At 43.8% G+C, this 20,619-nt stretch overlaps 1 protein-coding gene across 10 annotated transcripts in view; it reads left to right on the top strand.

Moving 5' to 3' along the window:
- MAPK9 (mitogen-activated protein kinase 9) overlaps positions 1-20,619 on the top strand; it is a 69,951-nt gene that overhangs the window by 36,836 nt on the left and 12,496 nt on the right. For 8 of the 10 annotated variants that reach the window (XM_060415342.1, XM_060415341.1, XM_060415340.1 and 5 more), the window contains 2 exons: positions 18,672-18,837; positions 20,241-20,312. In XM_060415342.1, coding sequence (XP_060271325.1) covers positions 18,672-18,837; positions 20,241-20,312 — 238 coding nt within the window. Of the gene's footprint in view, positions 1-18,671; positions 18,838-19,855; positions 19,928-20,240; positions 20,313-20,619 lie in introns of all 10 variants that reach the window. The other 2 variants (XM_027969271.2, XM_027969269.2) reach the window with 1 other exon arrangement.

Raw genomic sequence — 20,619 nt, forward strand, 5'->3', positions numbered from 1 at the left:
TATGAGCTCTTGTTATTTTTTGATCTGTACGGCTATGTAAACAGATCATGATAAAGTTTTTGTTTGTTTCTTTGTTGTTTCTTGTTTTTTTTTAGCAACTGAAGTGTTGAGTCAGACTAGAGGCAGAGATAATAATAGTTTTATTGAAAGCATTCTTAGCATTCCTTAAATAATTACTATATTGATTTTGTTGAGTGTCTTTTGATACTATGTTTCAATAGCAAAACGTTGTATTTTCTGTGAACTAAAGTCTGTGGGGGGAAGAAGTGAGACAAGAACAATGAAACCTTTTCATACAAAAAAGAACAGAGAGATTTTTGATGGTATAGTAGTAGTAATTCTTTTGAATCTGTTGAGTGGTTCCATCACAGCCACTGAACAGAGGCCTAACACAGTAGCAGAGCCCACAGTTCAGAGAGGGCCAAACCCTTGCCCCTTGTGAACATGAGGCCTGAGGCCCGAGTGAGGTCTGCCACCCGAGACCAGCCCTGGCCCTCCCACTGACTACTGGGGGCCTGCCACAAAGACTCCTGGATAGTCTTCAGTCATTTAAATAATAGCCTCTGCTGCTGCCATGCGGTCAGTTAAAGTAATATAAATTCAGTTTATGAATTTGCTTTAGACATAGTGACACTAGTCATTTTAATTAAAAATAAAGATTTCCTAGCATACCGTTCTATTTACTTTCCTAAAACATTCAGTTCAGTTCAGTTCAGTCGCTCAGTCGTGTCCGACTCTTTGCGACCCCATGAATCGCAGCACGTCAGGCCTCCCTGTTCATCACCATCTCCCAGAGTTCACTCAGACTCATGTCCATCGAGTCCGTGATGCCATCCAGCCATCTCATCCTCTGTCGTCCCCTTCTCCTCCTGCCCCCAATCCCTCCCAGCATCAGAGTCTTTCCAATGAGTCAATTCTTCGCATGTGGTGGCCAAAGTACTGGAGTTTCAGCTTTAGCATCACTCCTTCCAAAGAACACCCAGGGCTGATCTCCTTCAGAATGGACTGGTTGGATCTCCCTGCAGTCCAAGGGACTCTCAAGAGTCTTCTCCAACACCATAGTTCAAAAGCATCAATTCTTTGGCGCTCAGCCTTCTTCACAGTCCAACTCTCACATCCATACGTGACCACTGGAAAAACCATAGCCTTGGCTAGATGGACCTTAGTCGGCAAAGTAATGTCTCTGCTTTTGAATATGCTATCTAGGTTGGTCATAACTTTGCTTCCAAGGAGTAAGCGTCTTTTAATTTCATGGCTGCAGTCACCATCTGAAGTGATTTTGGAGCCCCAAAAAATAAGTCTGCCACTGTTTCCACTGTTTCCCCATCTATTTCCCATGAAGTGATGGGACCGGATGCCATGATCTTCGTTTTCTGAATGTTGAGCTTTAAGCCAACTTTTTCGCTCTCCTCTTTCACTTTCATCAAGAGGCTTTTTAGTTCCTCTTCACTTTCTGCCATAAGGGTGGTGTCATCTGCATATCTGAGGTTATTGATATTTCTCCCGGCAATCTTGAGAAATCTGTATGCAGGTCAGGAAGCAACAGTTAGAACTGGACATGGAACAACAGACTGGTTCCAAATAGGAAAAGGAGTACGTCAAGGCTGTATATTGTCACCCTAAAACATTCACAGACCTTTATATAAATTAAGGCACTCTTAATTTCTCTTAAATACATATTGTATTAAAGTCTTGCCTGAGAATAAGTTCTCAGATAATTAGGCTTCCTTACTGTTAAGCAAACAGTTTGTCTTACTGTGTCTCCCCGCTTGGGCCCAGACTTACATGGTGAAGCAGTATCCTCTCGTTTCAGGGGTGCCTTGTAGCTGTAGAGCTGTAGAGCTCTAGAGCTGTAGCATACACTTGCCTGTGTTAGGTGATGTTTGGTCCTTGCAGTGTAGGCCCACACCAGCAGACTGGAAAGTCACATAGGGTCAAGGAAGTTTTTGGTTTGCCCAGCATGATTTAGCCAACCGCCTCTCCATCCTGTCTGTCTCCCCACTGGCTCTCCTTCCCCTTGTCTTATGCCTTCTGGTTCACACATCAGTAGGACTGTGGACTCTGTGTTTGCTTGAGAGCACCACGTGCACATTGTGGAGAAGGTGGATAACGCCCCTGTATGCACACCCACCCCTCCTCCAGGTCCCGAGAGGCAAGCAACCACAGTTACCCTTTAGCGTGTTAATGGTTTCCTGTGAACTTTTCCTGTCCTTTTTTCTGTATACAATACCATAGATGGAGAAGGAAGTGGCAACCCACTCCAGTATTCTTGCCTGGAGAATCTTGTAGACAGAGGGGCCTGGTGGGCTGCTGTCCATTGGGTCACACAGAATTGGACATGACTGAAGCGACTTAGCATGCATGCATGCATTGGAAAAGGAAATGGCAACTTACTCCAATATTCTTCCCTGGAGAATCCTATGGACAGACGAGTCTGGTGGGCTGCCATCTATGGGATCACACAGAGTCGGGCATGACTGAAGTGACTTAGCAGCAGCAACACCATATAGACAAAATGTGGTCCACTGGAGAAGGGAATGGCAAACGACTTCAGTATTCTTGCCTTGATAACCCCATGAACAGTATGAAAAGGCAAAAGATAGGACACTGAAAGACAAGCTCCCCAGGTCACTGTGTGTGTGTGTGTGTGTGTGTGTGTGTGTGTGTATATGTTAGTTGCTTAGTCATGTCCGACTCTTTGTGACCCAATAGACTGCAGCCCACCAGGCCTCTCCATCCATGGGATTCTCCAGGCAAGAACACTGGAGTGGGTTGCCATTTCCTTCTCCAAAAGGAACTATAGAAAGAAGGTGAAGTCACTCAGTCATGTCCGACTCTTTGTGACCCCATGGATTGCAGCCCACCAGGCTCCTGCATCCATGGAATTTCCCAGGCCAAAGTACTAGAGTGGGTTGCCATTTCCTTCTCCACCCCAGGTCGGTAGGTGCCCAACACGCTACTGGAGATCAGTGGAGAAATAACTCCCACAAAGAATGAAGAGACAGAGCCAAAGCAAAAACAACACCCAGTTGTGGATGTGACTGGTGACAGAAGCAAGGTCCAATACTGTAAGAGCAATATTGTATAGGAACCTCGAATGTTAGGTCCATGAATCAAGGCAAACTGGAAATGGTCACACAGGAGATGGCAAGAGTGAACATCGATGTTTTAGGAATCAGAGAACTAAAGTGGACTGGAATGGGTGAATTTAACTCAGATGACCATTATATCTACTACTGTGGGCAAGAATCCCTTAGAAGAAATGGAGTAGCCATCATAGCCAACAAAAGAGTCCGAAATGCAGTACTTGGATGCAATCTCAAAAACAACAGAATGATCTCTGTTCGTTTCCAAGGCAAACCATTCAATATCAGAGTAATCCAAGTCTATAACCCTGACCAGTAACACTGAAGAAGCTGAAGTTGAATGGTTCTATGAAGACCTAGAAGACCTTCTAGAAATAACACCCAAAAAAGATGTCCTTTTAATTATAGGGAACTGGAATGCAAAAGTAGGAAGTCAAGAAACACCTGGAGTAACAGGCAAATTTGGCCTTGGAATATGGAATGAAGCAGGGCAAAGGCTAATAGAGTTTTGCAAAGGGAAGCCACTGGTCATAGCAAACACTCTCTTCCAACAACACAAGAGAAAACTCTACACATGGACATCACCAGATGGTCAACACCGAACTCAAATTGATTATATTCTCTGCAGCCAAAGATGGAGAAGCTCTATACAGCCAGCAAAAACAAGACTGGGAGCTGACTGTGGTTCATATCGTGAACTCCTTATTGCCAAATTCAGACTGAAATTGAAGAAAGTAAGGAAAATCATTAAACCATTCACGTATGACCTAAAACAGTGGAAGTGAGAAATAGATTTAAGGGACTCGATCTGATAGAGTGCCTGATGAACTATGGATGGAGGTTCATGACATTTAACAGGAGACAGGGAGCAAGACCATCCCCAAGAAAAAGAAATGCAAGAAAGCAAAATGGTTGTCTGAGGAGGCCTTACAAATAGCTGTGAAAAGAAGAGAAGCAAAAAGCAAAGGAGGAAAGGAAAGATATACCCATTTGAATGCAGAGTTCCAAAGAATAGCAATGAGAAATAAGAAAGCCTTCCTCAGTGATCAATTCAAAGAAATAGAGGAAACCAATAGAATGGGAAAGCCTAGAGATCTCTTCAAGAAAATTAGAGATACCAAGGGAACATTTCATGCAAAGATGGGCTCAATAAAGGACAGAAATGATATGGACCTAACAGAAGAAGATATTAAGAAAAGGTGGCAAGAATACACATAAGAACTGTATAAAAAAGATCTTCACAACCCAGATAATCACGATGGTTTGATCACTCACCTAGAGCCAGACATCCTAGAATGTGAAGTCAAGTGGGCCTTTGGGCCTTAGGAAGCATCACCATGAACAAAGCTAGTGGAGGTGACGAAATTCCAGTTGAGCTATTTCAAATCCTAAAAGATGATGCCGTGAAAGTGCTTCATTTAATATGCCAGCAAATTCGGAAAACTCAGCAGTAGGACTGCTGATTGCCTTTTCCACAGAACTGGAAAAGGTCAGTTTTCATTAGTCTCAAAGAAAGCCAATGCCAAAGAATGCTCAAACTACCGCACAATTGCATTCATCTCACATGCTAGTAAAGTAATGCTCAAAATTCTCCAAGCCAGGCTTCAACAGTACATGAAATTCCAGATGTTCAAGATGGTTTTAGAAAAGGCAAAGGAACCAGAGATCAAATTGCCAACATCCACTGGGTCATCAGAAAAGCAAGAGAGTTCCAGAAAAACATCTATTTCTGCTTTATTGACTATGCCAAAGCCTTTGACTATGTGAATCACAATAAACTGGAAAATTCTGAAAGAGATGGGAATCCCAGACCACCTAACCTGCCTCTTGAGAAATCTGTATGCAGGTCAGGAAGCAACAGTTAGAACTGGACATGGAACAACAGACTGGTTCCAAATAGGAAAAGGAGTATGTCAAGGCTGTATATTGTCACCCTGCTTGTTTAACTTATATGCAGAGTACATCATGAGAAACACTGGGCTGGATGAAGCACAAGCTGGAATCAAGAGTGCCGGGAGAAACATCAATAACCTCAGATGTGCAGATGACACCACCGTTATGGTGGTCTAGTCAAGATCATGGTTTTCCAGTAGTCATGCATGTGCATGCATGTGAGAGCTGGGCTGTAAAGAAGGCTGAGAGCCAAAGAATTGATGCTTTTGAACTGTGGTGCTGGAGAAGACTCTTGAGAGTCCCTTGGACTGCAAGATCAAACCAGTCAATCCTTAAGGAAATCAACCTGAATATTGACTGGAAGGACTGATACTGAAGCTGAAACTCCAATACTTTGGCCACCTGATGCGAAGAGCTGACTCACTTGAAAAGACTCTGATGCTGGGAAAGATTGAAAGCAGGAGGAGAAGATGACAGGATGAGATGGACATGAGTTTGAGTAAGCTCCCGGAGTTGGTGATGGACAGGGAGGCCTGGCGTGCTGCAGTCCACAGGGTTGCAAAGAGCTGGACACAACTGAGCAACTGAACTAAACTGAACTGATACCACAGGCATAGATACACACGTTCAGTTTTGCTTACTAAGATGGTTTCAAACTAAACATACAATGTAATTACTTGAAAAATAAAACAGCTGTAATCCTACCACTTTTGTGTTGTATAATTAAAAACAAATGGAAAGGAAAGTCCCCCCAGCCCTCCATTGCCACCTGGAGGAGGCCATTGATGGCATTTGGGTTTTTTCTTCCTGCCTTTACACCGATACATCTTCTTACTTATGTAATACCAGCATATCTGTTTATACTTATGTCCTTTATAACTTACGTTTTTAAAAAATAGGATCATCTTGTACATGATTGTTCTGCAGCTTGCTGAATGAGTTGGTCAATCTGTTTTTTTATTTTTATCAAGGACAGCTTATTAAAAAGGAACCCTCACCTCCTCCCTCCTATTTCACTCTTCCCCAGAAGCACTCATTCAGTTCTTTCAGCTGTTATTTTGGTGTTTATATTTTGAAACAATATGATTAGACCTCTATGTGTTGATCTCTCTTCAGTTTGGGACATACGGTACTGATTCAGCTCTCTTTCTCTCCCCTGTTCTCCCAATTAGTTACAGTATAATTGGTTTAGATCAGATGTCAGTTTTACATCAGGACCTATAAACACTTTTCACAGTTAAGCTTACATTTATACCATGATTATATTTCTTTTCCTTTCAGTTTTTTGTCCCTAGAGTTAACGACACTTGTCTTTCACTTGTTAGAGCTGCGGCCTCTGTTGTTTGTTTGAAGGAGGAAGCAGTTTTCCATGTCTTTACTGCTAATTAAACCCTACGTTTTCTGCCAGGTGTCCAAGTGTTCTCTGGCTGCAGATGGCTTAACTGTTTCATTGGTTTGATTGTCTTGTGGAATCTCAGCCCTGCTCACATCTGGACTGGCCACCCCCGTACCTGATGCCGAGGCCTTATCCTGGCCTTGCCCCAGCATTTTCCTGAGGAGTTCCTTCACCTCTCTCTGCTTCCTGACGCCCATCTCTCCTTTGTTTCGGTGGGACATATCCTCCAATAGTGTCCCCAAAAGTGGTGCCTGGAAAGTAAAGTTTTTGAGGTCTCAGATATCTGAAACTCCTCTTCTGCCCTGTCATATGATTAATGATTTGGTTGGATACAAAATTCTTGGTTATAAACCAGTTGCCCCCTGAGGTATAAGTACTGTGCCGTCGTAGTGTAGTGCTGTATGGCTTTTGAACTTTCTGTGCTATTCTTATGACAGATCCTTTGCAGATGCCCTGGTTTGGGTTTTGTTTTTAATCTCTGAAAACATCTTTTAAAGTTTCTTTATTTCTTGTATTCTGAAATGTTACAATGATATGCCATCATATGGAAATTTTTTTCGTTAATTGTGGTGGGCACTTCAGTCTGGAAGGATGTGCCATAGAGTTCTGGGAACTTTGTATTATTTCTTTCAGAATAGAAATGTGTTTTTTATTCTGTCTTTCTCTGAAGTGCCAGTTAGTTGGAGCTCTTTTTTTATCTTTCAAAGTTCCTTTTTATAGCATTTTGTTCTTTTTTTAAATTGGAATATGATTGATTTACAATATTGTTATTAGTTTCAGGTGTACAGCCTAGTGATTTAGTATCTTTGGAGATTATATTCTATTATAGGTTATAAGATAATGGTGTAATTCCTTGTGCTGTACAGTATATCCTTGTTGCTTCCTTTATATATCTTCCCTATATATGCTACTTTTATCTGTTAATCTCAAACCCCGAAATTGCCCCTCCCCACTTCCCTCTCCCTTTTGTTAACCACAAATTTGTTTTCTCTATCTGTGAGTCTGTTTCTGTTTTGTATATACATTTATGTGTATCATTTTTTAGATTCCAAGTGATTGACATCATATAGTATTTGTCTTTCTCTGACTTGTTTCGCTAAACATAATATGCTCTAGGTCCATTTACATTGCTACAAATGGCAACATTTCATTCATTTTTATGACTGAGTAATATTCCATCCTATATATATATATATATATATATATATATATATATATATATATTTATTTATATGCTTAGTCACTCAGTCATGTCCACCTCTTTGCGACCCTTTGGACTGTAGCCTCCAGGCTCCTCTGTCCATGGAATTTTTCAGACACAAATACTGGAGTGGTTTGCCATTTTTCTCACCCAGGGGATCTTCCCAACCCAGGGATTGAACCCACATCTCCTACATTGCATGCAGATTATTTACCTGCTGAGCCATCACAGAGGACCATATATATATATATACACACACACACACACACACACACACATATATATATATATATACACATATATGCATACAGTCATACAACACATCTTTTTATTCAGTCGTATTAATAGGCACTTACTTGGGTTGCTTCCATGTCTTGGCAGTGGGAAATAGCATTTTCTTCTTGCATGAAGGCACTGTCATCTCTACAAGGCTAGAATTTCTTTGAATTTTTTTTTCTATTAAATGATAGTTTTACTGTGACAGAATTGTGTTATTTTCTGTTGCTCAGTCATGATACAATGGTATTAAGTGAATAATAGTTACATAATCACAATAATAAAAGATGTTGATCAGTTTTCATAATCAATATCCAGGCCAAAAAAAAGATGATTACAACTGCAAGCCATAATAGAGACATGATTAGCCTAAACACTGTAAGATAATTACATGCAGTTTGGAGGGGCTAGGTAAAGTGATGTGGTGAGTGACAGTGCATGCATGCACACGTTTCCATCCACCCAGCAGGTCTGTGTCTTTTGGTTGGTTCATTTAATCCATTCACATTTAAGGTAATTTTCAATATGTGTGTCTATATAGTCAAAACTATGGTTTTTCCAGTAGTCATATATGAATGTGAGAGTTGGACCATAAAGAAAGCTGAGCGCCGAAGAATTGATGCTTTTGAACTGTGGTGTTGGTGTTGGAGAAGACACTTGAGAGTCCCTTGGACTGCAAGGAGGTCAAACCAGTCAATCGGAAAAGAAATCTACCCTGAATATTGATTGGAAGGACTGATACTGAAGCTAAAGCTTCAGTACTTTGGCACCTGATGCGAAGAGCTGACTCATTGGAAAAGACCCTGATGCTGGGAAAGACTGAAGGCAGGAGGAGAAGGGGAAGACAGAGGATGAGATAGTTGGATAGCATCACCGACTCAACGGACGTGAGTTTGATCAAGCTCTGGGAGTTGGTGATGGACAGGAAAGCTTGGCGTGCTGCAGTTAGACACAACTGAGCAACTGAACTGACTGATACGAAGTGAAGAAACAACCAAGATCTTCGGGTGGGGATCTGAGAGCTCTGCCTTCACCTTTCTGCGAACCTTCCCCCCACCCACCCCCATCCCCCGCAAATCCCTCAGCATCCTGCTCCCTACCCCATCCTGCCTTCTACAGTGCTTGTCATTTAATTCCACAGCCCTTTCCAGAGTTGTGGTCCACATTATCTCACTGCGGGCCACTCACTGAGCTTGGGATTACCTGGCCAAGTTGTTTATCCCTGTGTGCTGACTTCCATCGCCATAGAGCATATGAGGGTTTTCACTGAAGGCTTTAGTGTGCCATGATGGCATTAGACATGCGGGAGATGCAGGGAGAAGGCCTCTGAGGAAGAACAGAAGGAGGGAGTCAGAGCGGGGGGAAAGCTGGCAGGGGACCGCACAGTCTGACCCCTTGGCATAGAGAGGGTGTGAAGAAGGGTTGGAAGCTGCCTGTTAGAGGAATCCAGTATCTCATAGGAAAGGGCCTCCTTCTCCATGCAGCTGCTGGCCAAGAGCCAGTGTGGGACGTGTGGCCTTGTGAGCCGAGGGGAGGCTTAGGGCACCTCAGGGCGTGTCTGTCAGTTGCACTCCCACAGTAGAGAGATAGACAGGCATTTTCATGGATACCGCTGTCCACCCCCGTCCTTCTCCGCTCTGCTTCTGCACACAGGTCAAGAGCAGGCTCCTCATGAGCCTCCCTTCCTGAGGGGAAGAGACAAACCGTAGTCCCTTTCACCAGGTGTTGATCTCGGAGCCGCAGCAGGTCCTCATTCTCTGCATGGTTCATTCCTGAAGTGTACGAGTCTGGTGGTCCAAGACGGACCCTGTGGTCCACGCAGCAGTCGTCTTCCCAGCCCTCAAGTATGTGATTGGAACTGATACACTTGACAGTTGATACTCCTGGCAGATTGACCCCTGCATTTGTTCTTTGGTCTGCAGTTAAGAGTTATCTTGATTGGCAAGGCCAAGTGGAAACGTGAAACTGCCATCCCCAAGTTAGTACATCAAAAACGGTATTGAACTCTGGGAGATGGGGGAGAATGGAGGAGATTACTGCCACCATTAGAACCTAAAAATGTCAGGATGGTGGTCCCTCCCAGCTCAGTGTAATTCACTCGTCCAGCCCTTGAAGAAACTAGATGGATGCTGGAGAATGTCGACCACCAAGACGTAGCTGACCAGGGGTCCTGATTGATTGTAGCTGCTTTGCTGGACACTGTTGTTGCCAGAGCAGATTAATACGGCCTTAGGTGTGTCATATGGTCATTGATTGGGCAGATGCATTCTCCCATAGTGATTAGATAAGAGGGTCACAAACCATGTGAGATGGACAGCAATCTTCTGTCACAGTTTTGCCCCAGGCCTGTGTCGTAATACAGTTGGGGGAGATCTGGACCAGTCTCCGTTTATTAGCTGGCCTCCATGGCCACCCCCTGCCGCCAGCTGGGGGAGGCACGATGTTGACTTTCAGTGTCCACTTAGAACTTCAGCGTCTGAATCTTCTCCAAATGTCTGCTTAGGCTCCTGTCCCCAGATACAGTCGTCCGAGGAAGCGGTCACAGGCACATGGGAGGAAATCGGGTCGGTGGACAGCTGTTAGGCTTCTTCAGGCAGCGGGTTCTAGATGGAGAACTGATGAGGAATGGCGATGCCCGCAGCCTCGACGCCTCTGCCCCTGCCCGTGTCTGGTTACACGTGTCTCGCACACCCTTGTCGGCTGCCCCAGGGGTGCCATCCCCACACTCTGTGCGTCAAGCCCCCGAATTTAGGTGGCATTTGTGTTTTACTGTGTATTTCTTGTTTTCCTTGTTTGGGATGGTTTTCAGGATTTGAAGGGGCAGAATTGTCTTTACTCTGCCATCTTCAAAGTACAAATCCACTTTTGTGGAAAGCTGCTTCTGGTTGTGTGTGGAGAATGATGGGGCCGTGTGTGTGGGGAACCCTCAGAAGCCCCGGGACCTCTTTAGGCACCTTCCGTTGCCTCCCAACACGGCCACGTCTACCATTCCGGGCAGGACAAGATCCACACCTTTCCACAGCTTGATTCCACAGGTTTGCATTTGACTCTCATTGTTGTCCAGTAGATGGCAGTAAAGTCCATCTTTACTTGGATGGCGGTTGGTCCAACAAAATCAGTGCAAGAGGACACTCTTGTGCCACTCTTTATGACAGACGTGGCTGGCATGGCCATGTTTTCTAACCACACAGCAGTTCATCAGGCTGAATAACGCTGCTCTGATCATCCTTGTTTGTGTGGCTGTGTTAGTTCAAGGCCAGGCTGGATTTCAGGGACTGCTGGGTGGTCAAGTATGTTGTTAACTCATATCGCGACGTCATGTCCAGCTCTTTGCGGCACGGCAGGTTCCTCTGTCCTCCGCTCTCTCCTCGAGTTTGCTCAGATTCACGTGCATTGCATCAGTGGCGCTATCTAACCATCTCTTCCTCTCCCACCCGCTTCTTCTGTTGCTTTCAGGCTTTGCCAGCGTCAGGATCTTTTCCAGTGAGTCAGCTCTTTGCATCAGGTGTCCAAAGTATTGGAGCTTCACCTTCAAAATCAGTCCTTCCAATGAATATTCAGAGTTGATTTCCATTAGGATTGACTGTCTCATCTCCTTGCAGTCTGACGGACTCTAAAGAGTCTTCTTCAGCACTACAGTTAGAAAGCATGAATTCTTTGGCGCTCAGCCGTCCTTATAGTCCAGCTCTCACATCTACACATGACTACTGGAAAAACCGTAGCTTTGATTATATGGACCCTTGGTGGCAAAGTGACGTCTCTCCTTTTTAATGTGCTGTCTAGGTTGGTCATAGCTTCCCTTCCAAGGAGCAAGCGTCTTCTAATTTCACGGCTGCAGTCACTGTCTGCAGTGATTCTGGAGCCCAAGAAGAGAAAGTCTGTCACTGCTTCCACTTTTTCCCCTTCTGTTTGCCATGAAATGATGGGACCAGACACCATAATCATAGTTTTTTTATGTTCAGTTTCGAACAAGCTTTTTCACCCTCATCAAGAGGCTGTTTAGTTCCTCCTCACTTTCCCCATCAGAGTGATATCATGTGCATATCTGAAGTTCTTGATATTTCTCCTGGCAATCTTGATTCCAGCTTGTGATTCTTCCAGCCTGGCATTTCCATGATGTACTCTGCATATATTAAGCAGGGTGACAGTATACAGCCTTGTTGTGCTGCTACTGCTAAGTCACTCCAGTCGTGTCCGACTCTGTGCGACCCCATAGACGGAAGCCCACCAGGCTCCCCCATCCCTGGGATTCTCCAGGCAAGAACACTGGAATGGGTTGCCATTTCCTTCTCCAATGCATGAAAGTGAAAAGGGAAAGTGAAGTCGCTCAGTCGTGTCCGACTCTTAGTAACCTGTGGACTGCAGCCTACCAGGCTCCTCCACCCATGGGATTTTCCAGGCAAGAGTACCGGAGTGGGGTGCCATTGCCTTCTCCGACAGCCTTGTTGTACTCCTTAACAAATTTGGAACCAGTCAGTTATTCCATGTAAGATTCTGATTGTTGCTTCTTGGCCTACATACAGATTTCTCGGGAGACAGGTAAGGTGGTCTATTATTCCCATCTCATTGAGAATTTTCCACAGTTTGTTGTGATTACACAAAGGTTTTAGCATAACCCAAGAAGCAGAAGTAGATTGTTTTTTTGGAACTCCCTTGCTTTCTCCCTGATCCATTGAATGCTGGCAATTTGATCTCTGGTTCCTGTGCCTCTTTGAAACCTAGCTTGTACGCCTGGAAGTTCTTATTTCACATACTGCTGAAGCCTAGCTTGAAGAACTTTGAGCATAACCTTGCTAGGATGTAAAATGTGTGTAATTGTATGGTAGTTGGAACATTCTTTGGCATTGCCTTTCTTGGGGATTAGAATGAAAACTGAATTTTTCCAGTATTGTAGCCACTGCTGAGTTTTCCAAATTTGCTGCCATATTGAGTGCGGCTCTGTAACAGCATCAGAGTGTGATGCTTCCTAAGGCCCACTGGACTCCACACTCCAGGGTGTCTGGCTCTAGGGGAGTAACCACACTATCATGGTTATCCTGGTCATTAAGATGTTTTTTGTATAGTTCTTCTGTGTACTCTTGCCACATCTTCCTAATCTCTTCTGCTTCTGTTAGGTCCTTAATGGTAAGGACCTTCTGTCCTTTATCATACCCATCCTTGAAACAGATGTTCCCTTAATATCTCCAGCTTTCTTGAAGAGATCACTAGCCTTTCCCATTCTGCTGTTTTCCTCTATTTCTTTGCATTGCTTATTTAAGAAGGCCTTCTTATCTCTCCTTGCTATTCTTTGGAAATCTGCATTCAGTTGGGTCTATCTTTCCCTTTCTCCGTTGCCTTTCTTTGCTTTTCTTCTTTCCTCGGTTATTTGTAAGGCGTTCTCAGGCAACAACTTTGCCTTCTCGCATTTCTTTTTCTTTAGGATGGTTTTGGTCACTGTCTCCTGTACAATGTTATGAACTTCCATCCATAGTTCTTCAGGCACACTGTTTACCAGATATAATCCCTTGAATCTATTCATCACGTCCCCTGTATAATCATAAGGGGTTTGATTTAGGTCATACCTGAATGGCCTAGTAGTTTTCCCTACTTCAATTTAAGCCTGAATTTTGCAATTAGGAGCTCATGATCTGAGCCACAATCAGCTCCAAGTCTTGTTTTTACTGACTGTATAGAGCTTCTCCATCTTTGGCTTCTAAGAACATAATCAACTTTTGATATTGACCATCTGGCAATATCCATATGTAGAGTAGTCTTTGGTGGGTTTTTGAGAAAGGGTGTTTGCTATGACCAGCACATTCTCATGAGAAAACTCTGTTAGCCTTTGTCCTGCTTCATTTTGTACTCCAAGGCCAAACTTGCCTGTTATTCTGGGTATCTCTTGACTTCCTACTTTTGCATTCCAATCCTCTGTGCAGAAAAGAACATCTCTTTTAGGTGTTACTTCTAGAAGCTCTTGTAGGTCTTCATAGAACCGTTCAGCTTCACCTTCTTCAGCATTACTAGTTGGGCCATAGAGTTGGATTACTGTGATGCTGAATGGGTTGCCTTGGAACCCATTCGGTCATTTTTGAGACTGCACCCAAGTACTACATTTTCTACTTTTTTGTTGAATATGAGGGCTATTCCATTTCCTCTAAGGTATTCTCTCCCACAGTAGTAGATAGAATGGTCATCTGAATTAAATTCACCCGTTCATGTCTGACCCTACTTTTACATGCAAAAGTAGGAAGTTAAGAGATACCTGGAGTAACAGGCAAATTGGGCCTTGGAGTACAAAACAAAGCAGGTCAAAGGCAAACAGAGTTTTGCCAAGAGAACACACTGGTCATAGCAAACAGCCTCTTCCAACAACACAAGAGAAGACTCTACACATGGACCAAGAAGAGAAGCAAAAGGCAAATGAGAAAAGGAAAGATATACCCATTTTAATGCAGAGTTCCAAAGAATAGCAAGGAAAGATAAGAAAGCCTTCCTCAGTGATCAATGCAAAGAAATAGAGGAAACCAATAGAATGGGAAAGACTAGAGATTTCTTCATGAAAATTAAAGATACCAAGGGAACATTTCATGCAAAGATGGGCACACTAAAGGACAGAAATGGTATGAAGCTTAACAGAAGCAGAAGTTACTAAGAAGAGGTGGCAAGAATACACAGAAGAACTATACAAAAAACATCTTCATGACCCAGATAACCATGATGGTGTGATCACTCACCTAGAGCCAGACATCCTGGAATGCAAAGTCAAGTGGGCCTTAGGAAGCATCACTACGAACAAAGCTAGTGGAGGTGATAGGATTCCATTTGAGCTATTTCACATCCTAAAAGATGATGCTGTGAAAGTGCTGCACTCAGTATGGCAGCCTGTTTTGAAAACTCAGCAGTGGCGACTAGAAAAGGTCTGTTTTCATTTCCGTCCCAAAGAAAGCCAGTGTGAAAGAATGCTCAAACTACTGCACAGTTGCACTCATCTCCCACACTAGCATCACACATCACATTTCAGGACACAAAAGCTGGTGAAGAAGTTGTAGTGGGTACACCTTCACTTACTGTTACCCAGTTGGTACAGTGTGAGATGCCACATGCTTGTAAGTTCTGAGATTTTTTTTTTCTGAAAAGGATACCAAATTGCTATGATTTATTCAGTAATCCTGGATAAATACTTTGGTATTATGTAGGAACTGGATGATCCTTTCAGTTTTATTCAGTACTGTTATTTTTTAGAGATCATGTACATTTCAGATCATCAGCAGTACTGTAGCAGATAGGTGAATTTCTGTTTTAGAGAGGATTGCCAGGTATTATACTCTCACAGGTTCTTAGGAAATTTTGTGGAATGTGTAAGAGTTACTGAAATTCATTTATGGAATATTTTCATGGAGAAGGAAATGGCAACCCACTCCAGTGTTCTTGCCTGGAGAATCCCAGGGACGGGGGAGCCTGGTGGGCTGCCGTCTATGGGGTTGCACAGAGTCGGACACGACTGAAGTGACTTAGCTTAGCACACACTAGCAAAGTAATGCTGAACATTCTCCAAGCCAGCAACAGTATGTGAATCGTGAACTTCCAGATGTTCAAACCGGATTTACAAAAGGCAGAGGAACCAGAAATTGCCGACATCCATTGGATCACTGAAAAAGCAAGAGAGTTCCAGAAAAACATCTGCTTTATTGACTACACCAAAGCCTTTGACTGTGTGGATCACAACAAACTGTAGAAAATTCTTCAAGAGATGGGAATACCAGACCACCTGACCTGCCTCCTAAGAAATCTGTATGCACGTCAAGAAGCAACAGTTAGAACTGGACATAGAACAACAGACTGGTTCCAAATAGGGAAAGGAGTACATCAAGGCTGTATATTGTCACCCTGCTTATTTAACTTATATTCAGAATACATCATGGGAAATGCAGGGCTGGATAAGCACAAGCTGGAATCAAGATTGCTGGGAGAAATATCAATAACCCCAGATATCCAGATGACACAGACTTATGGCAGGAAGTGAAGAAGAACTAAAGAGCCTCTTGATAAACGTAGAGAGGAGAGTGAAAAAGTCGGTTTAAAGCTTAACGTTCAGAAAATGAAGATCATGGCATCCAGTCCCATCACTTCATGGCAAATAGATGGGGAAACAATGGAAACAGTGACAGACTATTTTCTTGGGCTGCACAGTCATTGCAGATGATGATTGCAGCCATGAAATTAAAAGACGCGTGCTCCTTGGAAGAAAAGTTATGACCAACCTAGACAGCATATTAAAAAGCAGAGACATTACTTTGCCAACAAAGGTCCATATAATCAAAGCTATGGTTTTTCCAGTAGTCATGTATGAATGTGAGAGTTGGACTATAAAGAAAGCTGAGTGCCGAAGAATTGATGCTTTTGAACTGTGGTGTTGGAGAAGACTCTTGAGAGTCCCTTGGACAGCAAGGAGATCCATCCAGTCCATCCTAAAGGAAATCAGTCCTGAATATTCATTGGAAGGGCTGAAGCTGAGGCTCCAGTACTTTGGCCACCTAATGCGAAGAACTGACTCATTGGAAAAGACCCTGATGCTGGGAAAGATTGAAGGCAGGAGGAGAAGGGGACAACAGAGGATGAGATGGTTGGATGGTGTCACCGATTCTATGGACATGAGTTTGAGTAAGCTCCAAGAGTTGGTGATGGACAGGGAAGCCTGGCATGCTGCAGTCCATGAGGTCGCAAAGAATCGGACACAACTGTGCAAGTGAACTGAACTGATTCCTGTCTGTTTTAGTTCACTGATTTCTAAGATGTCAGTCTTGCCATCTCCTGCTTGACCGTCTCCAATTGATCTTGATTCATGGACCTAACATTCCAGCTTCCTTTACAGTATTGTTCTTTACAGCATCAGACATTACTTTCACCACCAGGCATATTCACAACTGAGTGTCATTTCCACTTTGGCCCAGCCACTTCATTCTTTCTAAAGCTATTAGTAATTGCCCTTTGGTCTTCCCCGGTAGCATCCTGGACACCTTCGGACATGGGGGCTCATCTTCCGGTGTCATCTCTCTTTGCCTTTTTATACGGTCCATGGGGTATAAAAAGGAGAATCTCCTTGGAATGAGGAGGCTGGCGGGGTACAGTCCATGGGATTGCAAAGAGTTGAACACAACCGAGCGACTAAGCACAGTTTGTATCCTGAAACACCCGTTCTTCCCATATCCTTTGGTTCTAAAAACGGAACCTAGGAACAAATTGGTTGGCTTTACCTTAGCTGCATTGCTGCCTGCTCGCAGGAAAAGGTCGCTGGTTTGAGTGTGGTGCCTGTCCTTCCCATGCTTGCTCTTGTGCAGCCTCGCAGCCGTGGGTGGGGTTGGCCGTGCCGCCCTCAGCGCTTCCTGCTGGGACGTGCCTGGAGGAGGTGCTCTGGGGCCAGCCAGGGACCAGTGTGTTTGCATGGGCTTGGTAGGAGTTTTCATTATGTCTTTAAGCACTGCATAGTTACGTTATATTTTACTGAATTCCGAATTTTCAGAAAGAAAGCCCTTAGCAGTAATGAAACATAGTTTTGACTGATGTAAATTTAAATATTTTTCTACTTATCCCAGTAACATTTGGCAGCTGTCACTCAAGGTACACCTGTGTCCATTGGTGACACATCAATTGGAAAGTTTCAGCCAGGTGCTGGTCCTAAAACATCATTTACTATGTGATGTGACTTGGCAGTTTGACATTGTAGCTACACGTTGGAAGGCACTCGTGAACGTAATAGATTGTTTAGAAGTCATAGTTTCTAGGATGAGTTTTCAGGCCGAAGTTCCAGGCAAGAATCAAATTCCTGTAGCTTGAGGAAGGGTCTAGGATGTAGGGGATCACCGTAAAGAAAGGCCCTAGAGTAACGAAGGAAAAAGCTGCAGAAGTTGTGATGAGCTGTGTTGAGAGTGTGGTGGAGAGTGATGCGTACATTCGCCTGCAGACGTTTTCCGAGAATCTGCTGTGCCAGACTCCGTGTGCTGGGAGCGCAGGGAGACCTTGAGGCCTCCTCTCACAGAGCCCTCACTGAGAGGGGTGAAGAAGGGACTTAGAGGAGTGTGTGTGCCCGGGAACGGCAGGTCCCAGGGGATGGGACGTTCTTGTTGGTAATCGAGGGATTCTTCTTCCAAAGAAAGAAGAAGCCTTTGGGAGATTCCAGGGTCCGAGAATTCTAGCCCCATGCCATCCAGTATCATACCCACTAGCCACATGAAGCTATTAAGTACTCAGAATGTGGCTATAATTATAAATACTGGATTTCAAAGACAGTACCAAAAATGTAAAATATCTCCATAATGTTTATATGTTGGTTACGTTTTAGAAATGAATACTATGGAAATACACTGTATTGGACTAAAGAAAATATTCTTAAAATTAAATCTTACCTTTTCTAGTCACTGTTTTTTTAAGGTGGCTGTTAGAAAATGTAAATTACACATGGGGCTTGAATTGTGTTTCTGTTGGATAGCAGGGAGGAACCAGCATGTTGGGAACTGAAGGATGACCGGGCGTGGCAGGAGGGAGGAGAGGATGGTGTAGAGACTCTCTAAAGGATTTAAGCAGAGCAGAGTCACAAAGGCTTCCACACGGCGGATGAGGGCACCCGTCTGGCCTCTCTAGACTGCTCTGTATGGGTTTCAGTCTGAGAGTTAGGTTTTCCAGCATGACTCTACAATCCCAGGGTTCAGTTCTAACTGTCTTCCCTCTCCCAGCACTCTCACATACGTCAGTGGTCACCGACCTCACAAAGCCGTAACCCACGTGAGATTGTGTACTAGCCTGCTTTGGCTCGCCGTGTTAATTTAAGCCTTTTCTGTCCTAGGATCTGAAGCCTAGTAACATTGTAGTAAAGTCAGACTGCACCCTTAAGATCCTGGACTTTGGCCTGGCTCGCACAGCGTGCACCAACTTTATGATGACTCCCTATGTGGTGACGCGGTATTACCGGGCACCCGAAGTCATCCTGGGCATGGGCTACAAAGAGAACGGTGAGTACAGACGGAACTGGAGGAGGACGCGGTGCTTAAAATTAGTGCTATTAGTCATCATGAGCTTTTTTTCTCTTTCCTGTGAACTGTATGAAACATAATATGGAGACTGTGTTATGCATAGATTATCATAGTTCACAGATGAGAAATAATTTTATATTTCCATTGGTTAAAATTATTCACTTTTGAAATGAATATTTTGAACATTTATCAAAGTATAATATGCTTACCAAAAAAAATATGTGCATCCCAAGTGTGCAGCTCAGTGGGAGCACACCCATGTAACCAGCAGCGTAACTGAGGCCTCCCTAGGATCCCTCTGGGTCTCAACCCCCAAGGGAAGCCATTATCCTGATTTCCAGCACCATAAATTAATTTTTCTTATTTTTGAGCTAGATGTAAATGGAATAATACAGCATGTGCTTTTTGTGTGTAAAATTGGTGTTTGTTTTTTAACAGCAAAACTTATTCTAGCAATATCAGAGCTCTTTGAAACTTAGCTTTTGAAAAATTTGTCAAAAAGAACTAAATCACACTTATTTAAAAAAAAAGAGTCTAAAAGTTTGCCTGTCATGTGAAATGAGTTGAGCTTCAAGTTTATCCAGATATTTTAGAACTCCCATTCAGAGGGACACCAGCCTGTGGCCTTCCAGTCCTCCATGGCTGTGAGAGGAAACTCGGTGCCCCTTGAGCGTCTCTCAGCCCGCCTACACCAGCAGGGGCACTGAAGAGCTCTCTGTCTGGGCTCCTGAGGCCTTGTTCAGCTGGGCCCCGCAGAGGAGGGGGAGCAGCCAGAAGCTGAGGCGCCTCTCGCCCTCTCCTGGGACCCAAACAAGCCTGGCCCTCTGGGGCCCCGCTGACTAGACAGTTCAGAAATGGATCGTTCTGGAGGCATGGTGCTCATTTCACACGAGTCCTGCTAGCAAGCTGGGTCTGTCTTTGTTTGGGAGGGGGTTTGAGAAAAGACATGCATGGGGGGGCGGTCTCTGGCTGGTTTTAATCACCTGGTATTTGGTAGTGGACATCTGGTCTGTCGGGTGCATCATGGCAGAAATGGTCCTCCATAAAGTCCTGTTCCCAGGAAGAGACTGTATCCTTCACAGGGAGATACCTGGTGCTGACCACAAGGCCGGGAGCCGGGGTGGGCTCATGCCTGGAAACAGCTTTCTGGGCACAGGCACTCCTTGTTTCTGGGACTCTGTCCTTGAAGCTGTAAGCCAAGATTGCTGCAAACTGAAAGCCAAAATAGAGGTCAGCAATCTTTCACACTGTCTAAAACAGTTCACCCTTAGGTGGCCGTTGATTTTCCATATTTATGTGTTTAGTGCACTGTTAGAAATCTTTTCTTCACCTTTGTTTTGTTCATGGCACTTCATAATTTTGTCATTTCACTTTATTTTCAGTTGATATCTGGTCAGTGGGTTGCATCATGGGAGAGCTGGTGAAAGGTTGTGTGATATTCCAAGGCACTGATCGTATCCTTCCCGGGAACCTTCCCGGCCATGTTTTCCATAAATACCAAAGGCAGCAGGAGCTCGAAAGGAAAATGTCGTGATTCTAGACTGTATTCTAAGGAGGTCTTGAGTATATTTGTTAAATTAGTGTCACAGATCAAATGGTTCAGTTTTATGTTTCCTTTTTTACTTGACTAACGATTTTATTGACACATAGAATTAAACCAATTTATATTCTTAATTTTGTTAAAAATAGCTTATAAGAAATGCATTTACTCTTTGACAAATGTATTCTGGTGTTTAAATGAAAGTACTATTTAGTTAATTT

The sequence above is a fragment of the Ovis aries genome, chromosome 5, assembly GCF_016772045.2.
Source record: "Ovis aries strain OAR_USU_Benz2616 breed Rambouillet chromosome 5, ARS-UI_Ramb_v3.0, whole genome shotgun sequence".
Classification (NCBI taxonomy): Eukaryota; Metazoa; Chordata; class Mammalia; order Artiodactyla; family Bovidae; genus Ovis; species Ovis aries.